The sequence below is a fragment of the Varroa destructor genome, unplaced genomic scaffold (assembly GCF_002443255.2).
Source record: "Varroa destructor unplaced genomic scaffold, Vdes_3.0 BEIS01000001.1, whole genome shotgun sequence".
Taxonomy (NCBI): Eukaryota; Metazoa; Arthropoda; class Arachnida; order Mesostigmata; family Varroidae; genus Varroa; species Varroa destructor.
The window spans coordinates 10,957,365-10,977,267 of NW_019211454.1; the positions used below are offsets into that span (position 1 = coordinate 10,957,365).

The following is a 19,903-nucleotide window of genomic DNA, read 5'->3' on the forward strand; positions in this document are numbered from 1 at the left end:
TTATTTGATGATGTTTGATGATGCATTGTTTATTGATCTCCTTACTGTTTTTCGATTCTGTCGTTACTGTAGATGCTTTTTTTTTCTTTTTTTTTTTTTTTACTAGTTGTTGTTGTTAGAATCAATCGTTGCTCTTGTCATGGACCCAGTTGAACATTGCGGCTGTATGTATATTCAACTATGTAATGTTGTCGTCGCTTGGCTTCCATTCTTTCTGTATTATTTCGTTAGTTATCATCATCTCGTTATATAGTCCATCATCATCATAATTATTACTGTTAGATCTCTAGGATATTGAGCTTATTTGGCCCGTTCCGGCCATACCGGTCTATATAGCATAACATCTATACCGCCGAATAGTTGGAAACAGCGGGCCTCCATATCGAAAACAGGCGGAAGCATATCATTGCTGTTCGATTTTCGCTTTGCTTTGATAATAGTCTCGCTCTCTCGCTCTCTCTCTCTCTCTCTCTCTCTCGCTCGCTCGTTCTCTCTCTCTCTCTCTCTGAAGTCTTCTCGTGTGTCTTCGAACCTTCCTTTATACTAGCTATGCATTGCTTAACTTACAAAACGTGAGGCTGTGTGCGACATGTTGGCGTCATACGTATGATTTTTAGCATCTATCTGGGCGATATCATCGTTCGTGATATTACTCGGTGTCCTTTCCTCAAATGTTTGTTCTTCTCACGATTCCACTAGCTATATTTTTCGTATAAGTAATTTGGCGACTATACTTAGAGCTCACGTTTTTCATGCTCATAAATCGCAAATGGCAAACACGCGTTCGGTTTATATATTGTACAATTCAGCATTTACTCGACAATCAGTAGTAATCTCATAATTCTCGTAGGACCTCAGCGATAATATGTTTTTGTCTTCGAACATCAGAATAGACAAATCACGGCCAAATAATAGTCGACTGCAGTTCGTATGGTAGCGCCAATAGGGTCATATCATCGCATGAATACATTAGATGCCTATATATATAGTGCCAATAATATAAATCTTCACTGGTAGCGTTTAGTAATAATAGCGCTAACTCCCGTTATCGCCATCTTCATTAGCTATGTATATATATATATAGAAAATGCCGTTATCTACGATGATGAAATGAACATCGTTGGGTCATGCGTCACTGTAGTGATCTTTGTAGCCGTCTTTATTTTTCTGTTTTTGCCATTATACGTTTTGTTGTTCCCAAACCCGTGTGAAGTTCGACAGTACGCTTTTCATTGGATGTCGGTCAGGTTAGCGCGGTCGTTCACTGCCCTCTTGGCAAGTCCAGTACTTGAGTGACGCTGAACGACCGAGCTATGGCCAAGCTACGATGGTAGCAGATCAGCGGACGCCTGACGTCAATGAAGTGCGAACGTCGCTTCCGCGCAGTGGTGACAATCGCGAACGCGTTCTCCTTCGGTGTTTCATTCATTTTCCTGGTTTTTTGCTCTAACATGAAGCACATCATCAATTATCACACGCTCATATTTATCTCAAGCAAGTTAGTAATGCCTAGCCAATACATATGGCTTTTTGTAGTGACTTCGGGATACGGCCTCTGTTGAAGAATATACCAAGGAATTGGTTATTCATAGGTAAGCGGTATTTTTTGTAGATGGATCTTTTTCAATTTTTTACGTACAACCCGTTGCTACGTAAATAGTATCTCTTGTCTCTTTGGCGGACCGCTCGGGCAGATGCTGTTGTTGATGTTGAGTGCCCAGACCACGGCGTTTTGCCGGAGACAGGGCGGTGTCGTAACTAGGCGCCAGTTAACCGGCAGCCTTCTCGAGCTTGATCATCTCAAGGATACCGTCCTGCATTTCCTTGACCGCCTGGAACTCAGTGAGACCCATGCGCCTCTTGTTCGAAATATCATAGACGCCACCCTCGGACTCGGTATGCTCGCCGCGGGTACCTATAGTTACACAAAAAGTGTGCGCACAGCTGTTTTTAGTAACAGTCAGAAGCGCTAAAGCGTAATAAAGGAACTATTCACAACTACATTTGTTAAATAGACTGCCCCATTTTCACAAAAGCTGTAGTCTTGCAGGGTTTAGGGTAGAGAAGGAAGATACTTTAATTATAATGTTTCATTTCTATATTGGAACGAGACAAGTGGCCTAGTCTATTATACTTCCAGAACATTGCGCTTCGTTTACATTGCAAACCAAAGGGCATACAGGCCCAAAAGAATCACTTTCGGCTTCTGTATAGGACGATAATTCATTTATGTGCATAGCTCTCAAAACGTCTAATTCTCATTATGACTAAACATAATTAAAAGGAAGGTTAGAAATATTTTCCTTTGCTACCAAAATAATGTTGGATGGATGCTTCGTTTTCTTATGAATAGGATTTCATAGAAATCGATACGCCCAACAAGGAAAAGCTTGGTCTGGTACCTCCCCTTCTTCTCACAAGCAATTATATGATCCTGCTTAATTCTAACAACCAATCGTTATTATATTCGGAACTGAGCTCGAACAGAAGTTACACCTACTGCTTACATATGTATGTATATATATAAGGGCTAAACTTCTTACTGTTGTTGCCCTATCATTATCGCGCTTGCCCAACTCTATGATAACTAAGAGAATGATCAGCTCTGTGGACTCATTTTGACTCTACTTACATCGCACATCAGGATAAATGACGGTACTGACTGTTTAGGCCTATTTATGCCGATGTCTATTCCGCGAATGGCAGTCATCTTTTTTAATCGGACTAAGTTAATCCTATTGATTTGTGAGTGTAGCTTACGTGCCCATGTATAAACGAGTATATATAAAAACCTTTTACAACCTCTAAACTGACCTCGCTGGAGCTGACAAACAAAAATACTGTCAAACGATCTGGCTGATTCTCTTCGATTAGTTCCCGCTGTGCTTGTTTGTATATATTTTTTTTATACTGTGCTATTATGAAAAACTTACCGCGGACCTGGAGGGAGTACTTGGACGCGATGTCCTCGAGTTTGGCGCGATCGGCGGCCAGCTTAGGCAGGGCAATGTGCACAGAGGCACGGATCGTGGTGCCGAGATTAGTCGGGCAGAAGGTAAGGTAACCGAGACGATCGTCACGCGAGAACGGCAGTTTGGCCTCGATTGCCTTGACGGCCGTGACCAAACGGCCGAACACTTGCTTTAGGTCCCCACCTTTTTGCATTGAAATGATCCTAAGGTGATCCTCTTCGTTGCACCAGACTAAGAAGGTCTTGGCGTCGTTGTGGTAGATACCGCGTCCAGAGGGCCAGTAGCGGCACGCGTTGGCGGCTTGTAAGAAACGGTCACCCTCTTTAAAGAGGAAGTGATCATCGATTAGCTGCTGCTGGGTGGCCTTGTCCATGCCGGTTAGCGGGTAGTAAGTGCCCTTGAGCTCGCCATCAAGACCCTTCAGAGTCGTGGACACCTTCTCCTCCATCTCCTTGTATTGCTGTTTAGGTCGCAAGTGCCCATCACGGTATTTAGAGACGAGTAGTTGTGAAGCAAAACAGCACGGGATTATGAAACAGAAAAGGTAAACCCGAAGATGATAAGAAACGTTACATCTAATAAAGTAAGTAATTGCGTTTGAACGAAGGGCTTACGAGGCACAGAAGATCTATATCTATTTTTGTTTTTTCTAGAAATTAATTGTTTAAAAGGCTAGTAAATATATTCATAGGGCACATTAACGAGCAACTCATCATCTTAAGCTCTATCACATAAACGGGTGTTGTACAATCAACTAAACAAACATGTAAACTATATACTAATAAAAACTTTGACACCCATTCGGCAGTAATCATTTATTAGCTGGTTATTTCGGAACGGCAAGTTGCTTCCACTCCCACAAATAACTTGTTGTGTGCTTTATATTTTTCTGTCCTATTTATTGACTCTACTGTTCGACCCAACTTCGTAATGGTTATGGTCCATTGGTTATTTGTCGAGCGTTCAAGTCTCTAAACTTAGAAATATTTACTATAGCGTCCACGCAATAACGGCCTATTGTCGGCCGTCCAATCTACTACTCCGCTCCCTTCCCATGAAGCGGAATTATTTACTTTGGTACTATTACATGATATTATATTCCTTTCAGCAGAGGTACCTTCGTGCGTGTTTCAATCTAATAAGTCCTACGTCCAGTGAGTTTAGTGAGAGAGAATAGCAAGGCTAAAAGAACGTGGATTCACGTGTGGCTTGTATCTATCCCGTCTAACATGTAACTATAATGGTAGGACTCTCTTACTCCCCCCTCTCTCTCTCTCTCTCTCTCTCTCTCTCTATATATATATATATATATATATATATATATATATATATATATATATATATAGTCCCTAAAATCTCTTAGGGAGTAGTGTAATGGTTGTGACTGGAAGTTGTCATACGATACAATGCCAACAAAGACACTTCCATGATTCGCCATGCGTCGATAGAGTCGTCATAAGACTTACGATCCTTACTCGCTGCCGTTATCTCTGAGACCAAATTCTACATATAGCAATCCGCTAATCTTAACTTAAAAGAGGGAAAGGCGGGGCAAGGAGATCGAAGGTTCTCTCCCAACCAAGCAGTCAGCCAACTGTTGGGAACTCTGGAGTCTGTGGAGCAGTAAAGCACGCACGCCACAACTGCCCTTTACGGTTCAGCGGAAGTCAGTTGGAGACGTCGTTCTTATGTTTAAGAAACTTAATCGTCAGACTTGCGGTATCATTACTGCAACCAATACAGTATGGCTAATGCGGCTCGCCACGTTCGCACCTCTGCGTGGGGCTTTTGTGAACGACGAGACGGACCGCCGTGTTGCTTTCTACGGTGGCGGTACAGGGGTTTAGCGTTCAAAATGTTCGTTACTGAACAGGCGCATAGTTATTACGTCCTCCTCCTGTTGTTGCTGTTACAAGACAGACAAGGCTTTTGGATAATGAAAACAATAGCAGGGATAAAAACGACCTCTCTGTTATTCTCTCATGGTTGGTTTTCGAATCTATTCAATTAGTCCATTGAACACAGCACGGGATTTTTCTCAAAATAAGGAGCGGGCGTATGGCAAAGAAATCAATCTTCGGTGAGTTTTAGAAATAACTTAAGTTAATGGGCGTTTGATTGAAAAATAAAGGAATTTATATTCTAGGAATATTGCTACATGAAGGGCCCTTAATTATCCAGCTATGAAGTATATCTATTTCGCTGTTGAGTAGTTTTTATTATTAATGAGAAAGATAACATGCCATCGTCAAAGTTGATAAAAAAAAAAGTTGATTATGACAAAGTCAGCTTGTTTGCCACGACGATTACTAACTGCGCAAATACGAAATTCGGCCTAATTTTTTTTACGAGCGATAGAGTTATTTTTGCAATTTTTACGTCGCTAATATTATCACTATTTTCTTCTAAAAAGAAAAATACGATTAACTCGGTGTTCGCTTACAACAACTGGAAGCCATAAATACAGTTTAATGTCTACTTATCAGCAAATAATTTCAACCGCTATCAATAATTGAGCTCTTAAGTCGAGTTGTAACCTGCGAAAAAGTAAGTGTTCGACCAATTGAAAATGCACGCACGTATGTAACCTAACGGGACGCTAGATTTGGACTAAGGTGCCCCCACCTCGTTTTCACACATACCATCTTCTTAAAGAATATAGCGAAACGCGCCTCTGATTTTCATCTATGCTGCAGATGAATTTCGACTATAAATACATGCGCCATCTTTCTTTCAGGTTCAATATCTACAACAAATTCGTGACGCTTACAGAATGGAACGTGTGCATACATTGCCCCTCCACTTATATATATATCTCTAACTAAAATAATTGATTGCCGAACATACGTCATTGCTACGCCTAGCAAACTAAGTTGTGCCATAAAGGATATTCAATTCATAGAGAGCGGTCCCTACCACTTGTTCTTGCGTGACAACCATTGTAATACATAGTCGATCTGTGATACAATCATATTGAATTGTATCTACGTTGAAGACACGTTTGTCGTCGCAAGAATGATATACATGACATCGCGCTTGACGCCAGAATGTGTGCTATATTGAGCGAAGTCATGGAGGCTGCCAGTTTTTTAAACTTTCATTTATGTTTCCTTCCAGATAGGAGCATTTTTTCAAACATGATAACATGTTTTTTATGTGCAAGCACAAACAATTACGTCTAGAGTGGCTTGCGAAAACATTGTCTTGGCAGTAAATCTACTGGTATAAATGACAGGAGAATACAACCTTGTTTAGCCTAGTTTAATTTGTAGCACATGTTGCTACATAGAACACTTACCGCCTCAGTGAGACAGGGATTGAAGGGGTAGCCTTGGAGGGAGCGACCGCAACGGACACGCGTCGAGATGACAAATTTTCCTTCGGGGTCGACATTAACGAGCTGGTTGAGGTCGCCAAAGTCAGACGGGGGGTGTTTGTCCGTTGGCTTGAAGCCTTGATGGTAGTCATCGATGATGGGATCGAACAGGGGAGCGAATGTCTTATACGATTCAGCATCAGGCGCGTATACGCCGACGCCCGAGTCCAGGTTCTCCATACCTGCGCACCGAGAAATGTTACAGATACGCAATATAAAAAAAATTGCCACCGTTTTGGGATAGTACATTCATATGAACAGAAATATATAGTATATTTTTCCTATGGATTACTATTTGAGTAGCAAAAAAAGATCAGACAAGGACTGAACCTTCGTTTGTATTTGTCGTTTCCACTATATTTTGCGCGCAGCTGATAGGCGGGCTCCCTGCTTTAATGACGGACTCTTTAGCTACAAACGCTTTACGCGTTTGGACTTAATTCGTTAGGCAAGTTAAAACGTCTTTGGAAGCTTTTACTTTTTGTCCAAGTAGAGTGATTTCTATTAATCAAATACTGACAATAATGGATCCTCGATCCTTGAATAATCATTACATTAGGTTGCTAGCACTAGGTTTAATAAATGCGCTTTGTATCAAAAACACAGTGTTAAGTAAAGGACATTGTGTCTTTGACGGGATCAGCTAACAGCTCACACAACTCATCTGTCGCAGTATGTGATAAAAAGTTCGGAATAGCCTTCCGCGGCGGGAAGGCCGTCATTCTGCCTCGGTATGTTTTTAGACTTATCGCTACCTTACCGAAACCTCAAATTCTGTAAACTTTAAGGATGGCTGATTAGTAATTTTTACGTTAGTTATTTACGAGTGGGTCTACCAGAAGAGGACCAACCAGCAGGCTATATAGCATTCATTGTATCGTAAGTGTTTCTTGAAACAATTGGGAGCTTGCTGAGATAAGCGTAATGAATCACGTAATGCTACTATAAGAATAGTTGTTGTCAAGAGTCGAAATAGCCCTTTGCCTGGTCCATGGGGATGGAATCAAGATCAGTCACCGTGCTATCGTGCTCTTAGTACATACCTAAATATAGTAACGGTTTACTGGCTAGTCTCAAAGAGCATCGAACATGAAATTTTCAGTGCAACCAACGACGAATGATTGGCTTGGAGAAAATCTAGAATGGATCGACAACAGCTCCTAATATCCGGCGTTCACTGAGCTAGCGACCATCGCTGACATGGAACGCAAAAGTCCACTATATATATATATATATATATATATGTGTGCAACGATCAGAATTGGGCTTGTAGCAGAGCTGATCGGTCTTACGCTTGAAAACTTTCTACAATGTTCTAGCGTTACTCGTTGTGTGTTCATGATTCCATATGTTACATTAGGACAAGATAACTATGGGCGTTGGTCGATCAAATCGTGGTAGATCACAGCGAACAAATAGAATCAAGACAACGACCTTCATGGTTAGACCAGGATGGGTGATTACTATTTGCGTTCATACAAATACAAAATTTCTTAGTCCGCAATTCATCGAAATATTACCTCTAGAAATATTACCACTTGTCGATATCTAATACTGTGACGACACCTTAAATTTTCATAGACGTAAAATATATCTATGATTTGATACGAAGTTGCTACTATTTCGGTCACAGGGCGAAATTCAGAAATAGAAGCATCGAAACCACCAATTGCTATTTGTGCAGACACATCAGAATTTGGTTACCAAGCAAGCGGTTGCTCCAGAAAATTTTAGCTCTTATTTACTCGGTTAGACCTCATACATACATTAGGCCTAATAAATTCAGGCTTTTCATTTGCAGAGTGGATGGGAGTCTGCTAAAGAGCTGTGTACGCTTGTGACCCTGAACCTTTATTTGCCTGGATGGGTGCCAAAATTCTGTGACCCCGCTTCTGACCGTTATAAAGCCAAAAGCGGCTCGAGCTAAGGGCGCTGCCTGAATCGATCAGGCTGAATGCACACCAGTAACCGTAAGGGTTTGACCTAACGAATCTCAACTGTTTAGATCATTTGAACGCCAGCAATCACGTTGAATGGGATCTCTAAAAGTACAGAAACCAATTCAGAGGCGGTAGAATGGATGCTTAATTTATGTTCACAGGATTAAGCTGAGGAGACTGTTCTTGCATGCAATCAGTCTAAGAAGTGGTCAGTGGCACTACTATTAACCCATTCATTCTATTACCTACCTGCGGATATTGATCAGCTCTGGCTGTGTATGAGGGGTGTTGATTTGATTTTGGAACAGGCGAACCCTCGGATTCGTATGAGCATCGGACTACGACAAAGTGGATAATCGATTTATCCATTTATGACGCATCTATGGAGCAGGTAGGTGGTTCACGCTTGACTACACACGTTTAACCCTCCCTTCGAGATGAGCTGAGCTGTAGCACTTTAAAATATCGAATAATAGAACTCACCGGATTGAACGACATCCAGGAGCGACGCGCCCATGCCAGTCTTCTTATCTTTCAGCTGGTCAAGCACTTCACGGGTGAGGTACTTCTTGAGAAGCGACTTGCAGTCGGCCGCCCCCTGCAGCTTGGCAAAGCCAGCCTCAAGTTTATCCTTAATGGCCTGGTCAACCATAATGTTTGTCGTGGTGCACCTTCAAAAATCAGACGAAACCCGTCAGTGACAAATCGAAGTCTGGTCTGTGCTCTTATAGTGCTCGGCCGCGAGATTCTCGCGAGCGTCTATCAAGGAGGGTGCGGCGGTTGCACGAAGACTTTCTATGTAACTATAAATACGCTCCTGCGTGAAACCAGCGCGCACGGCTCACCAAGCGACGAGCAAATAGGCTGAATATTCGACTGGCCAGTAGTTAAGCGGTCAGTTCAAGGCTTGCTTGGGTAGAATTATGGAGCGTGAATTTTCTATAGAAATCAGATAAAGTAACGTGACTTGAAGCTCGACAACGAATTGCGTTCTTCTATAGTCGGCATTGACTAACAGAAAAACAATGCGACCCTAACAGATAGTAACACTGAATCACTGATATTATTAAACTGAGGATCTAGTTGGCTTCAAGGTAATTTCGCAAACAGTCTACCCGTCACGGTTCACAAATGGGCGAGCTGTTTCCGGAACTTTGCATTAGCATGAAAACGTGTGGTTAGATCACATTCGAACAATATTATTCATCCTATAGATACATATATATTTTTATATATACGATTAGTGAGACGCTGCAATTTCGGTGCACCCTCTATCGAGAATTCGGTAGAAAGTGTACGAACTTAGGGCAAGCAGCCGTGGGAAGGGAAGCGATGCGGTAGTGTTAGGGTAAGTGAAAGGCCTTCTGTGAGACAAGCTTTCTGTACATTGAGCGGCACATCAGCAGTCGTACGCGCTGACTAACAGCTTTACTAAGTGCCCTCTGTGTCGTGCTTCAAAGGGCGAGACAAACAGCGAGAGTATAGAGCCGTCGTCAAGGTGAAGGGCTGGTGAACACTGGGAGGTGTTGGCGTTCGTCTCAAAAACGAGCCCTAAGAAGATGACAAGTAGGAACAAAGTTGCATAATTTGTATCCAAATAATGTCACCTAAATACATTGAACGTGCCAACGTATTGCATGTGGTTTTTTGGTTAATGAAAACTTAACGACGGTGAGATAAGAGTGACAAGCCGATTGAGGCCTGACATGAAGGGTATATCTTCTCCCTAGAATAATAACGCTTCGTTTCTACACAGGACACAATAGCGGCAGAACTCAATAGCACCAGCAGCAGGACCACCAAAACAATCAAAAAGAGGACGGCGATAGCTTCTGACTGGACAACAAAGGCAAAGTGCCCGTATTTCATTTGTCAGAACACGCTACGTACGCTCCACCCATGGTGAACGTCCGTTACAGACAAGTATGGCTTGTTATTCTTTTTCAGTTTCTCCTATGTGGTGTAGACGAGCAGGATCAGAAGATAATGAACGCAGCCGCCTTCTCTACTCCTTTAGGCACAGGCAGGTGACGACTAACATCGAAGGGGTATGAAGGCTAATCAGAACAAGGTTATGATATGCTAAAGGTACAATAAAACATTACGCGATCGGCCATCACTAGTTTAGACTATGATTTTTGCTTTAATCAAAAGTGGTGAAAAATGACTGTTGATGAGATTATAATCTCAATCCATTTGGTGTTTGGTCTGCCCCTAGGGGTCAGTTAGGAGGCATGCCTCAAGGTGATAGTTGGCAAGGTGCTAGCGTCTGCTTGAGCTGTTTCTGTCGGGAAACGTCGCTTCGGATACATATTTTTCCGTGTTTTTGATGCTCTTTCTTTTTTTTTACTTGTTTAATTTGGACACAACGCACTGGTTCTGTGTTGCTGACGGTAGACGGGAGCTGATTTTGATATGAGCTATCACACACACACACACGCACACGACGGACGAGAAGAACTTCGGCGGCTCAGAACGGTACGAGCTGGAAGGGACGCGTAGTTTCACTTGGGGACCCAAAATCACTGTGAACTTTCGACTAAACTTTGTTCAAAGATAGCAGAGGAGCGTAATCAGCGACTCCTGCCGAAACCACCCCAACGGACGTTCAATGGATTGCTTGAAGTAGGGTCACGGACAGATACGATCGCAACGCGCTACGAGTGTTGTTATGTACTGTCTCTCACGACACTCATAGTGCCAGTGAGTTTATTGGATCGGTGGCAGTCTTGGAAGCGGTGGCAGTTTGCCTTCGGATGGGAAAGGGTACTCCGGGCGCGTCGATTTTTGCCTTTGGATGGTTTCCCTTCTAACTGCTGCTCCACCACTATCCTAGCCAGTCCCCTGCTTTCCCTTTAGACGTTCGCTTTAAGGAGAAAGCCTCTATTTCTGGCTTTCCACGCAGCGAGGCAGATCTTCTCTGTTCTCGTCCGCTTGTGACTGCCAGGATCGCTGCCTGGATAGCTGCCTGCCGTGCCAACAGCAGTGTGGGCGCAAAACGAGGCACGGGGCAGATCAAGCTGGCAGGAGGTTCAGAATCTGTCTGAGCAACCTGGCTCGCAGAACGAGGAGGAGGGCAGACCTTGGTAGTCCTTGGCGTGTTCTGTGCGGACCCGTTCGCTCGCACAGTCATCAAAACGAGACGGCAAAGGATACACATTTAGATCTATCTAAATAGAATAGCAAGGACGTTGACTCAAATGTAAGATAGAGAAATTTACTCGGAGCATAAAATCGTGTTTGCGAAAAGTGTCTTGACGTTGTTACAACAGCAAAAAGAAACATTGTTACACCTCTGTTTGCATTCAGCTCGATTCAATCGAGATGGACGAATTTATAGCTTTTACGTCAAATAGAATTGTTATGCCAAACTTCTTTAATGTATATCAAAACTAAGTGCGGTCCATGCGTTTGTCAGGTGCGCAGAAAAGTATCTGCCAGTTAACTTTTATTCTGCTCTCTTTTATTCGGTCATCAACGCAGAACTTCGAATGTCCATGTCAAGTTAAATGTGCGTCATATATACGTCGACTTGGGTGCGTTTTCGTCTTGGATGGAATAAAAATCAGTGCAGAAATAGCGTAGGCACCGTACATGTATATACCTAAAACTCAATGACCTTGCCGGGACCACGAACTAGCTCAGACAAGCTATTCGACCTATCTCGACCTGTACAAATATGCCAGGCTGACCGTGGTGTTACCGGTGGAAAACAGAATCTGCGCGAATTAAAAGGGACAAGGAAGTTATTACCTACGAGTTTCAGTCACGCTGTTTCATTCCTAGGACCTGGCGATGGTAAAGAGCGCTCGCTTAGAGCAACTGGAAAAGATATTTACGGCGAACCGTTGCTAGCTTTTAGTCATTCTATCGCCTGTTTATCCTAAAAATCTTATCATTTGCGAACGAATACTACAGAAAACAATACGTAGCCATATGATTTAAGTTACAAAAAAAAATTACTACGATCAATTAAGCTAAATTGAAGTAAAGTGTATCGTGATTATTTGATGAAAGGTGCTTTATCTTAACAGGGAATGATGTATAGCTATGCCCAGTGCTGAAGTTGTCGTACGGCCACCGCAACACTACGATATGTCAGTTCAATTGAAATATCCTCTAGCTAATGAAAAACAACATGGCGTTATGTTGTAGACAAAACGCGACCGATACTACCATAACAGTGTACACGTATCTGTTACAGATACTCATGGATACCACGCTACATGATGATAGCTCAAAAATTCGTACAATAAAACACTACAATTTATAGCGCATAGCATCGTGTGTCCACTTTAGTATTCGTTGGATTTCATTAAACTACCATATGAAATGAAGTGCTAACGACTAGCATCTGAAACAAAAAAAAAAAAAAAAAAAAAAAAAACCCAAACGATTGACTGAAAAAAATGTGTATGATAGTAATATTAGCTCTTTGACTAGGATCATGAATATTCATCCAGTCACTCGTATGGCAGAAGCGCCCAAGGACAGGGGAGTAAGGACCATTTCAGGAACATCTAGGTGGAGGCAATATAAACAGTAAGCGAGCTCAAAGTGAATAGGTTTCCCTATAAAATATATATAACCATCTTCTTTTCTCATTTCGGGTTTGAAATGTTAAAGGATTATTGAGGTCACTAAGACGTCATAGTGGGTTCACCCCACTAGAGCATTGCAGTTCTTCTTCCCATAGAAGAAGGATTTTAATGTAAGGGCAACCCGAAGAGGTTTGATCTACTGTGAAGTCTTGCCTTCTCCAACCTTTACTGACGCAGGTGAACCATAATCAGGGGTTTTAATAGCAAATATTCAGGTGGAAATGACTTGAGATGTTTTCAAACTACATCTTTACCATTTATGTATCGGTTTCGGAATGAGTACGTCACGTAATGGAGGCCGCTGTCTTGCTAAACTGTTGGCATATAGAATGACAGGCTTATATGCCTCGCATACTTAGGCTGTATTGTCCCACGATGTTGGATTTTCACAGAGGGACAACTGATCTCAGTTAGTCGGACTCGGAGCATCAGAAAAAATGGTACTATGACTCATTGTGGCATCTTAAAACGTTGGGTCTGATGTAATACATTTGGGACGTTGCCAAGCATCGTTTCGTCTAAACTAGCTATATCCGGATCGTCACGACGACGTCTGACGTGTGTGGTCTGACTAAGTGACCCAACAACAGACAGTTTTTATATAAGAGCATGTTTTTTGAAAAAAAAAATGTGGAACATAATACAATTATATAATACGAAATATAGGGCGTCTTCATTGCTCCAATTCACGCTCAACTTTTTATTATGGTATTCACCTGATCTTTGCTTATTAACATCGTTCGTAGAGTTTGAAACTACTTCCGAAAATCGTAAGAGTACATAAGGTGCCTATCTATGCCATACGCATGCAACGTAAGCCTTAACAAAGAGCGTAACTAGCCAAACTCTATTAGAAGGTACAATATGTCAAAGCGAACCTTAGGCAGATGATATCATTAAGGCACACTGAACGTATCAACAGGAAAACCAAAAAGGAAGGACGATTATACCGAAAAGGCACAATCGGATCCGTCTGTTGAGAAATATGCGTTTAGATAACTGAAATCTAGATAAAGTTGATTTGTATACGATAACAACGCGGAACACTTATTTTTCGAATCGTACTTATGTTGTCTTGTCGTTGGTTGCCTGGCCTTCATTGCTTTTTCTCCTCCCCTGACAAGGACAAGTGGGCGTTCTCGTTCGCAGTGACACAGACTGGGCCAGAGACAATCTTTCAGTTGATGTCTTCGGGCCGAGCAGCTAAGCAAGGTTATTTAAACGGTTCAACGACACCCTGTCTAACCCAAAACACCGGGTAGACAGATATTCTATGATACAACCATAGCTAAAATCGTGCTACATCCTGTGTAGACAAAGCGTATCTGCCAGGGACGTAGTAATCTCTCTGGCCTAAGATCGTAGCCTCCCGCTAGAATTACATATTTACCGAAGACGTTACGTGTTTATCCGTTCTTAATGTTATCTCACGACCTTCAAGCTGGAACTCTCGCTTAGGACATACCTTTATGGTCAACTATTTGCTTCAGCCAATTCGTAAGGTGAAGTTATGAGAAACATTTCTGTCAGGAAATTTAAATTAGTAGTTATCATATAATTTAAGCAAAAAAAAAAAAAAACGAAAGTTAGAACTATAAAAGGAAAACATTTTTTTTTCTGCCTCCAAATGTGCGTAGTTATTCAGACCCATAGTACAAGACGTCATATAAGCTGAACTGCTAATTCATTAGGACTGCTGTTTAAATCTCCATCAGTATCACGATACGCGCCCGTGCGATCAGTCAGATTGTCACAGATGCATCTGGGTACACACCACACAAGACGACGCTAGCGCTAAGTCCACCAGAATATTTTACAATTCTGGTTCTTCGAAAAGAACTCCCTCTGTTTAAAAAATTCTGGCAGGCTCCAGTGTTGCTAGAAACGAGGGTTTTCGAAGAGAATCGCATAAATCATGACTAGAAAAATGCGTATTGCTCACGGACAATATAGACTGTCGTAACTTATAGCTAGCTCAGGCTATAATTTAGGTCTAAAACGCTTGATTGTTCTCTTGGATTCGTGGTTATTCTCAGATATACTTTGATCGACCTGTATTTCCATATTGCTGTGTCAACGTTATCAGAATGTCCTGCATTGGTTCATCAAGATAGGTACAGGGTCAGAGGCATATGTTCTCCACGTCCGTTGCTACCCGCTGACACATCGGCATGGCTTTACAGCGCTACGTCGCTTACAGTGCTAGAAATCGATACGATAGCTCTTAACGGACGATGACGAAGCTGCTGGCAGCTTTGTAAAGTTAACATACTACTAGTCGATTTAATGGCGGCAGTTTTTTGCTGAGCACTAGAATAGTGATTCATCAAATGTCGTCCGTTTTCTCGGAAAGCACGATATTTACACCAGAATCATCCACACAATATCTCTCCCCAACGTAAGGGAGATCTATAGTTTCTCTTATACATATATATATATATATATATATATATATATATATATGTAGACAATTAAATCGACTGAATGTCGCGGCATCCTGTTGGCACTGTACCCGCTAACAGATGCCGGTAATACCGATAATGAAATACAACTCTTACTAGAAGATTCGTTGAAAGAAGTAGCTCGGGAATGAAAACAATGGCCAAGAGAGCTAGGCATACTGGAAGTGTTCACGCCGACGGCTACCGAGGCGCTGATATCTATATTAAGGAGGCCTTTATACGTTGTGCTAGCTGGTCGCCATCGGTCCCTGTACAATGCAGTACTATTTAGCTTTTTCACTGGGAATCCTATTATGTTCATACGAAAAAAGAGTAGAGTGTTATGAGAGACAATTATGGCTAACGGAGGACTACTATGAGCCGTCTTCATTCTTACTGTATAACGGCTAAAATACTGCTTGCACTTGCACTATTAAAAATCGGCCTTCTGATCGTTAGATTATTTACGGAGAGAAACACTTTTTACCGGTATAGTTTATGGAAAGGGTATTTCTGCACCGAAAAAGTTTTAGCTTCAATGGGACTCGTATATTTCAGAAGTCCTCTTAGATCAGACCTGTTAATACGTATCGACACGTAGCTACGTTTGCATGAACAAATGCATCGTTGAAAATAGAAGCCAAAGCAATTTCTGCCGTAAGTATCTAATTAATTAGATAAATCATGTTAAGTAGGTGTCAATGGTCTGCGGTCACCAATCTCCTCAAAAGGATTGTCTATTTTCATATTGGATAGATTTACGTTTTCAAACTTATTTGGCTCTTTCTCCTGAAGAGACTATATGCATATATATGCAGACCGGTGTTGCAAACGGTTATGCAAAGGTGGCCGGCAAGCCTTTGGTTCATGTGTTGCTTGTCAAAGGTATGCAAAGCTAACGGTGACCTCTACCCAGCCGTGCGACTCAGCAAAACCCTGTTCTCTATACGCGCCAGTGGCCACATCATCTATTGCCAGCCAGAATCTCTGAATCTGAAGGCAAGTCGACTCCGAATTATCTCGGCACCATCATCATAGGCGCAAGCGGCGCTTTGCTGGGGCCGTTTGCAACTTCCAGATCACGGTTCGTATCACCGGCGCGTCTTCAGCATGCTAGCGCGGGCTCACTGCTAGAAATGAGCTATATAAATATATAGCCTAACTGACGTGCTCACTGGGCCTAAAAGTTTAGCTGGCAGCTACATGCGATTGACTGGCTGTAATGATCTGCGGCGGCCGAATGTTAAACCGCAGACAAGCTCACGTCGCGCTAGATAAAGCTAAAAGGATTCAACTGACCAGCGTCTGATTTGTCTAGCAGCGGCAATATTATATGTTAATATTGGTTTTGTATCCGTTGATCAGGCACGAGGTAACTCTGTTTGAAGTATCATCGTAGTATACCTGAGATCGTATGTATTTTTGAATAGCGGGCGCTAGTATTGCACGTCAGTGCTTGTGAAAAATATGCTGTCCTATATATACAACATAAGCTAACTAAACAGTAGTTCAACAGATTAAATTCTGTGAAAATAATTTAACCTGAGTGTAGCATGCTAGACCAGAGCGAACAACCATAACATGAGTGGTAAGTCTTCGTCAGCAAGGGTTACAAAAAAGATCACGGGGCGCCTATCACATCACTGGCGGGCTCGCTCGCCTGTAAGCTCGGCTGAACCAAGCACAGTGTATACCAGGTGGACAGAGTATAACCTGAACGCATTTTAAGGTGACCTTGTCAGGTCATAGACTCACTGGCCTTACACACAGCGTACAAAGATGCTATGGCTTTGGGCTTGCTTGGCCGACTGCTTTCGAACTTTTTGCTCAGCAAACAGACGGCTTTTATTAATAATGGCTTTCGTGTTCAACCTTGCTTGTGATGAGTTACCCTTGTAACGTGGTGACAGGCCCTCAACTGCTTAACTAGCTGCTACCAATGCACAACTGATAAAAATCAACCATTGCTTACATAATGGCAGTAGAAAAAGGAAGGTTTCTCCCTCTAACTATATAAGCCAGAATACGATCGTGCGCAGCCGAGTATCTAACACTAGAAGCTTTGCAATTAGCGAAGATAATATGTGTTACGGAAATTCATGCCTTCTATCAACGCGACTCACTTCCCTTTAATAAAGCAGAGTGCTGAATAGTAGCACGACAACTCTAAGGGTATCAAACTCGGTAACTTCAGTTCTACGTTACTGAGGATGATTTTTTGCGTTGGCTAAGCCGCATGAGCGTTGGCGGTATTTGTGGGTCGCGCGAATACCGGCACCTATCAAAGGCCATCGAATAATGTTCTTTACTTTAGGCCAACAGCTGTTAACATTTGATTCTGCACCCTCGTTACGGGGCTTTCGGCGATCAACTCTATGGAGCAACAAAAATCACAACTTTGAAAACGTAATATGTTATTCAAGACTTACCACTCTACAGATTTAAGGGAAAACTATTTCTAGCTAACGCGACACACGATTCTAAATCAATTCTTATGAACTGATTCAGAATCGTGATACACCTTCAGTTTGAAAAATAATTTTTCTTAAATTCCCATGTACAATTTAGTCTAGGGCAGTTGCTAGTAAATTCAGGCACACAGTAAATGGCGTAATCGTCGATTCTGTCTCAACACGCAAATAGCATCGGGCCTACTACAAGGCTTGCGCTGGAGAACTAGTCATGAGCCAAGCATCGTTGTTCGACGTTTCTAGAGACAGATAAGTAGTACATTAGTCGACGACTTTCTGTGAGAGACCCTTAAGTATGATCATGTACCCCCTAGGAAAGAGTGTAATATACCCGTATGAATGTAATGCATGAAAAGCACAATGTTTTTGCAATGTATGGTTTAGGCGAACTAGGCGGTATCCTATGGCCCTAGAATATATATTGAGTATGAAGGAACATCCGTGGTAAAATGGGTTTAAGCAGCAAAAAAGAAAGCTAAAAAAGGATTAAAGTCAGCGCCTGCCGTTTTTGTTGCAAGTCGCGCACGCTTCATAGGCGACAAAAATTTTAGTATAAAATCCAGCTGAGCATTGCGTCGAACCCATGTGAGCTTCTACAATTCTGACACAGCTAGCTTAGCTCCACGTCGCAGAAATATTAAATGACCTAAAATTAGGAAAACTACGACACGAGGCCGTATACCCTTGCATTACCATCAAATATGCATGTTAAAAATAAGTAAACAATTTATCACATACACAAAACAGTAGTGGCAAAAGGCTAAGGTAGAGAAATGATATGCTAATATGTCGCAGCTTATTGCCCTGACAAAAGTGGGTCGCTCCTTTATAGGATATTGTAACAGGATGTTTTTGTTACCAATTCGTGTACGCGACTTTCTTTGACTTTTTATGAAGCTTCTGAACGAACAAACTTATAGCTAAACAGCACCGGCAGCTTCGTCCAATTCAGACTCAGTGACAAAAACATGTACTTTTAAGCGATGGCTACCTAATCTTAAGCTTGCTGACAGCAATGGCCTCGTACCTGGTCCTTTGGACCTATCTGCCAAAAGTAATATTATCAATGCAAAATGAGTTTCGGCAATTGAACGAAGAAAACGCCAGATTGCCTGCACCGCAGACGGTGGTCAAGTCACTCTTTCAATGCTGTTTGTGCACCCCCATAACGAACTGTGCAGTTCCGTTAAACTACTACTTAACTTCGGCTGATGATATCTACTTAAGGTGCACTATACATATATAGGACTTTATACTGAAGTGTGTATATGTCCCTTTATTTTTATAGACGTGGTAATGCTAGTATGTGTTATAGGGTCTACGAACGATTCCACCTAAAAAAAAACATACCGTAAAAACAGCGCAATTATCTGCGCAATTACCGCAAACAGTTTTGTTTATTCTAGTAATTTATGTCTTAACTGCTAGAGTCGAAAATCGTTTGGTATCAACTTAGCGGATTTTAGGCAATGAAATGAAAAATATCTATAGAAAGCTAATTTACTCTGTGTGAAGCGATAGACACGTTGAATCCTTGAGGATACTGGAGTCTCTAATTTTATGTCGTTTCGGTAATTTTTTTGCAAACGTTGGAATCTACACGCCGGTCGTTCACCAGCAAGTGTAACGCTTAAAGTGTGCTCCACTCCCTGCCTAGGTTAACCTGTATACATCTTATTTAAGCTGAGAAATTATCCATGTTGCGATCCGCCAACACGAATCGTTTTCTTAACGGTTTACACAGGGCTAACCTTTAATGAAATAAGTTGGCCATCGGATGCGGACCCAATACGTGGCACAAAAGAATCCACGGAAATTACGTCTATCGTACGAGACATAAATCTACTACGTTTGTAGCGATAATAGTGTTTTCAATGATAATTTTGAATCGTTACCGCGGTTCAATATATCTGTTACCACGGCCTACGCGAGTCATGCTGGAACCTGTACATATATTGGTGGTATTATTATTGTTAACTGTTAGTCTTCACGTGTTACTAATATCAAACACGATTTCAGGTAACTGAGCTGAAATTCTCGATTCTAGCAACTTACTCACAGCTTGCACCGTTCTGCTCGTGGGCGTTTGCGGTGCTTACTTA

At 42.0% G+C, this 19,903-nt stretch overlaps 1 protein-coding gene and 1 long non-coding RNA gene across 5 annotated transcripts in view; one reads left to right on the forward strand and one right to left on the reverse strand.

The window, feature by feature from the left end:
* LOC111248674 (uncharacterized) overlaps positions 1-19,903 on the reverse strand; it is a 180,496-nt gene continuing 160,593 nt past the window's right edge. For all 4 annotated transcript variants that reach the window (XM_086993464.1, XM_086993456.1, XM_086993471.1 and 1 more), the window contains 4 exons: positions 8,772-8,959; positions 6,271-6,530; positions 2,934-3,432; positions 1-1,915 (listed from right to left, as the gene is read on the reverse strand). In XM_086993464.1, coding sequence (XP_086849590.1) covers positions 1,770-1,915; positions 2,934-3,432; positions 6,271-6,530; positions 8,772-8,959 — 1,093 coding nt within the window. In that variant the 3' untranslated portion in view covers positions 1-1,769. The remainder of the gene's footprint in view (positions 1,916-2,933; positions 3,433-6,270; positions 6,531-8,771; positions 8,960-19,903) is intronic.
* On the forward strand, positions 8,953-13,550 carry LOC147758251 (uncharacterized). Its single transcript, XR_015330591.1, has 2 exons — positions 8,953-9,854; positions 10,045-13,550. It is a non-coding gene; the product is annotated as an uncharacterized LOC147758251 (long non-coding RNA).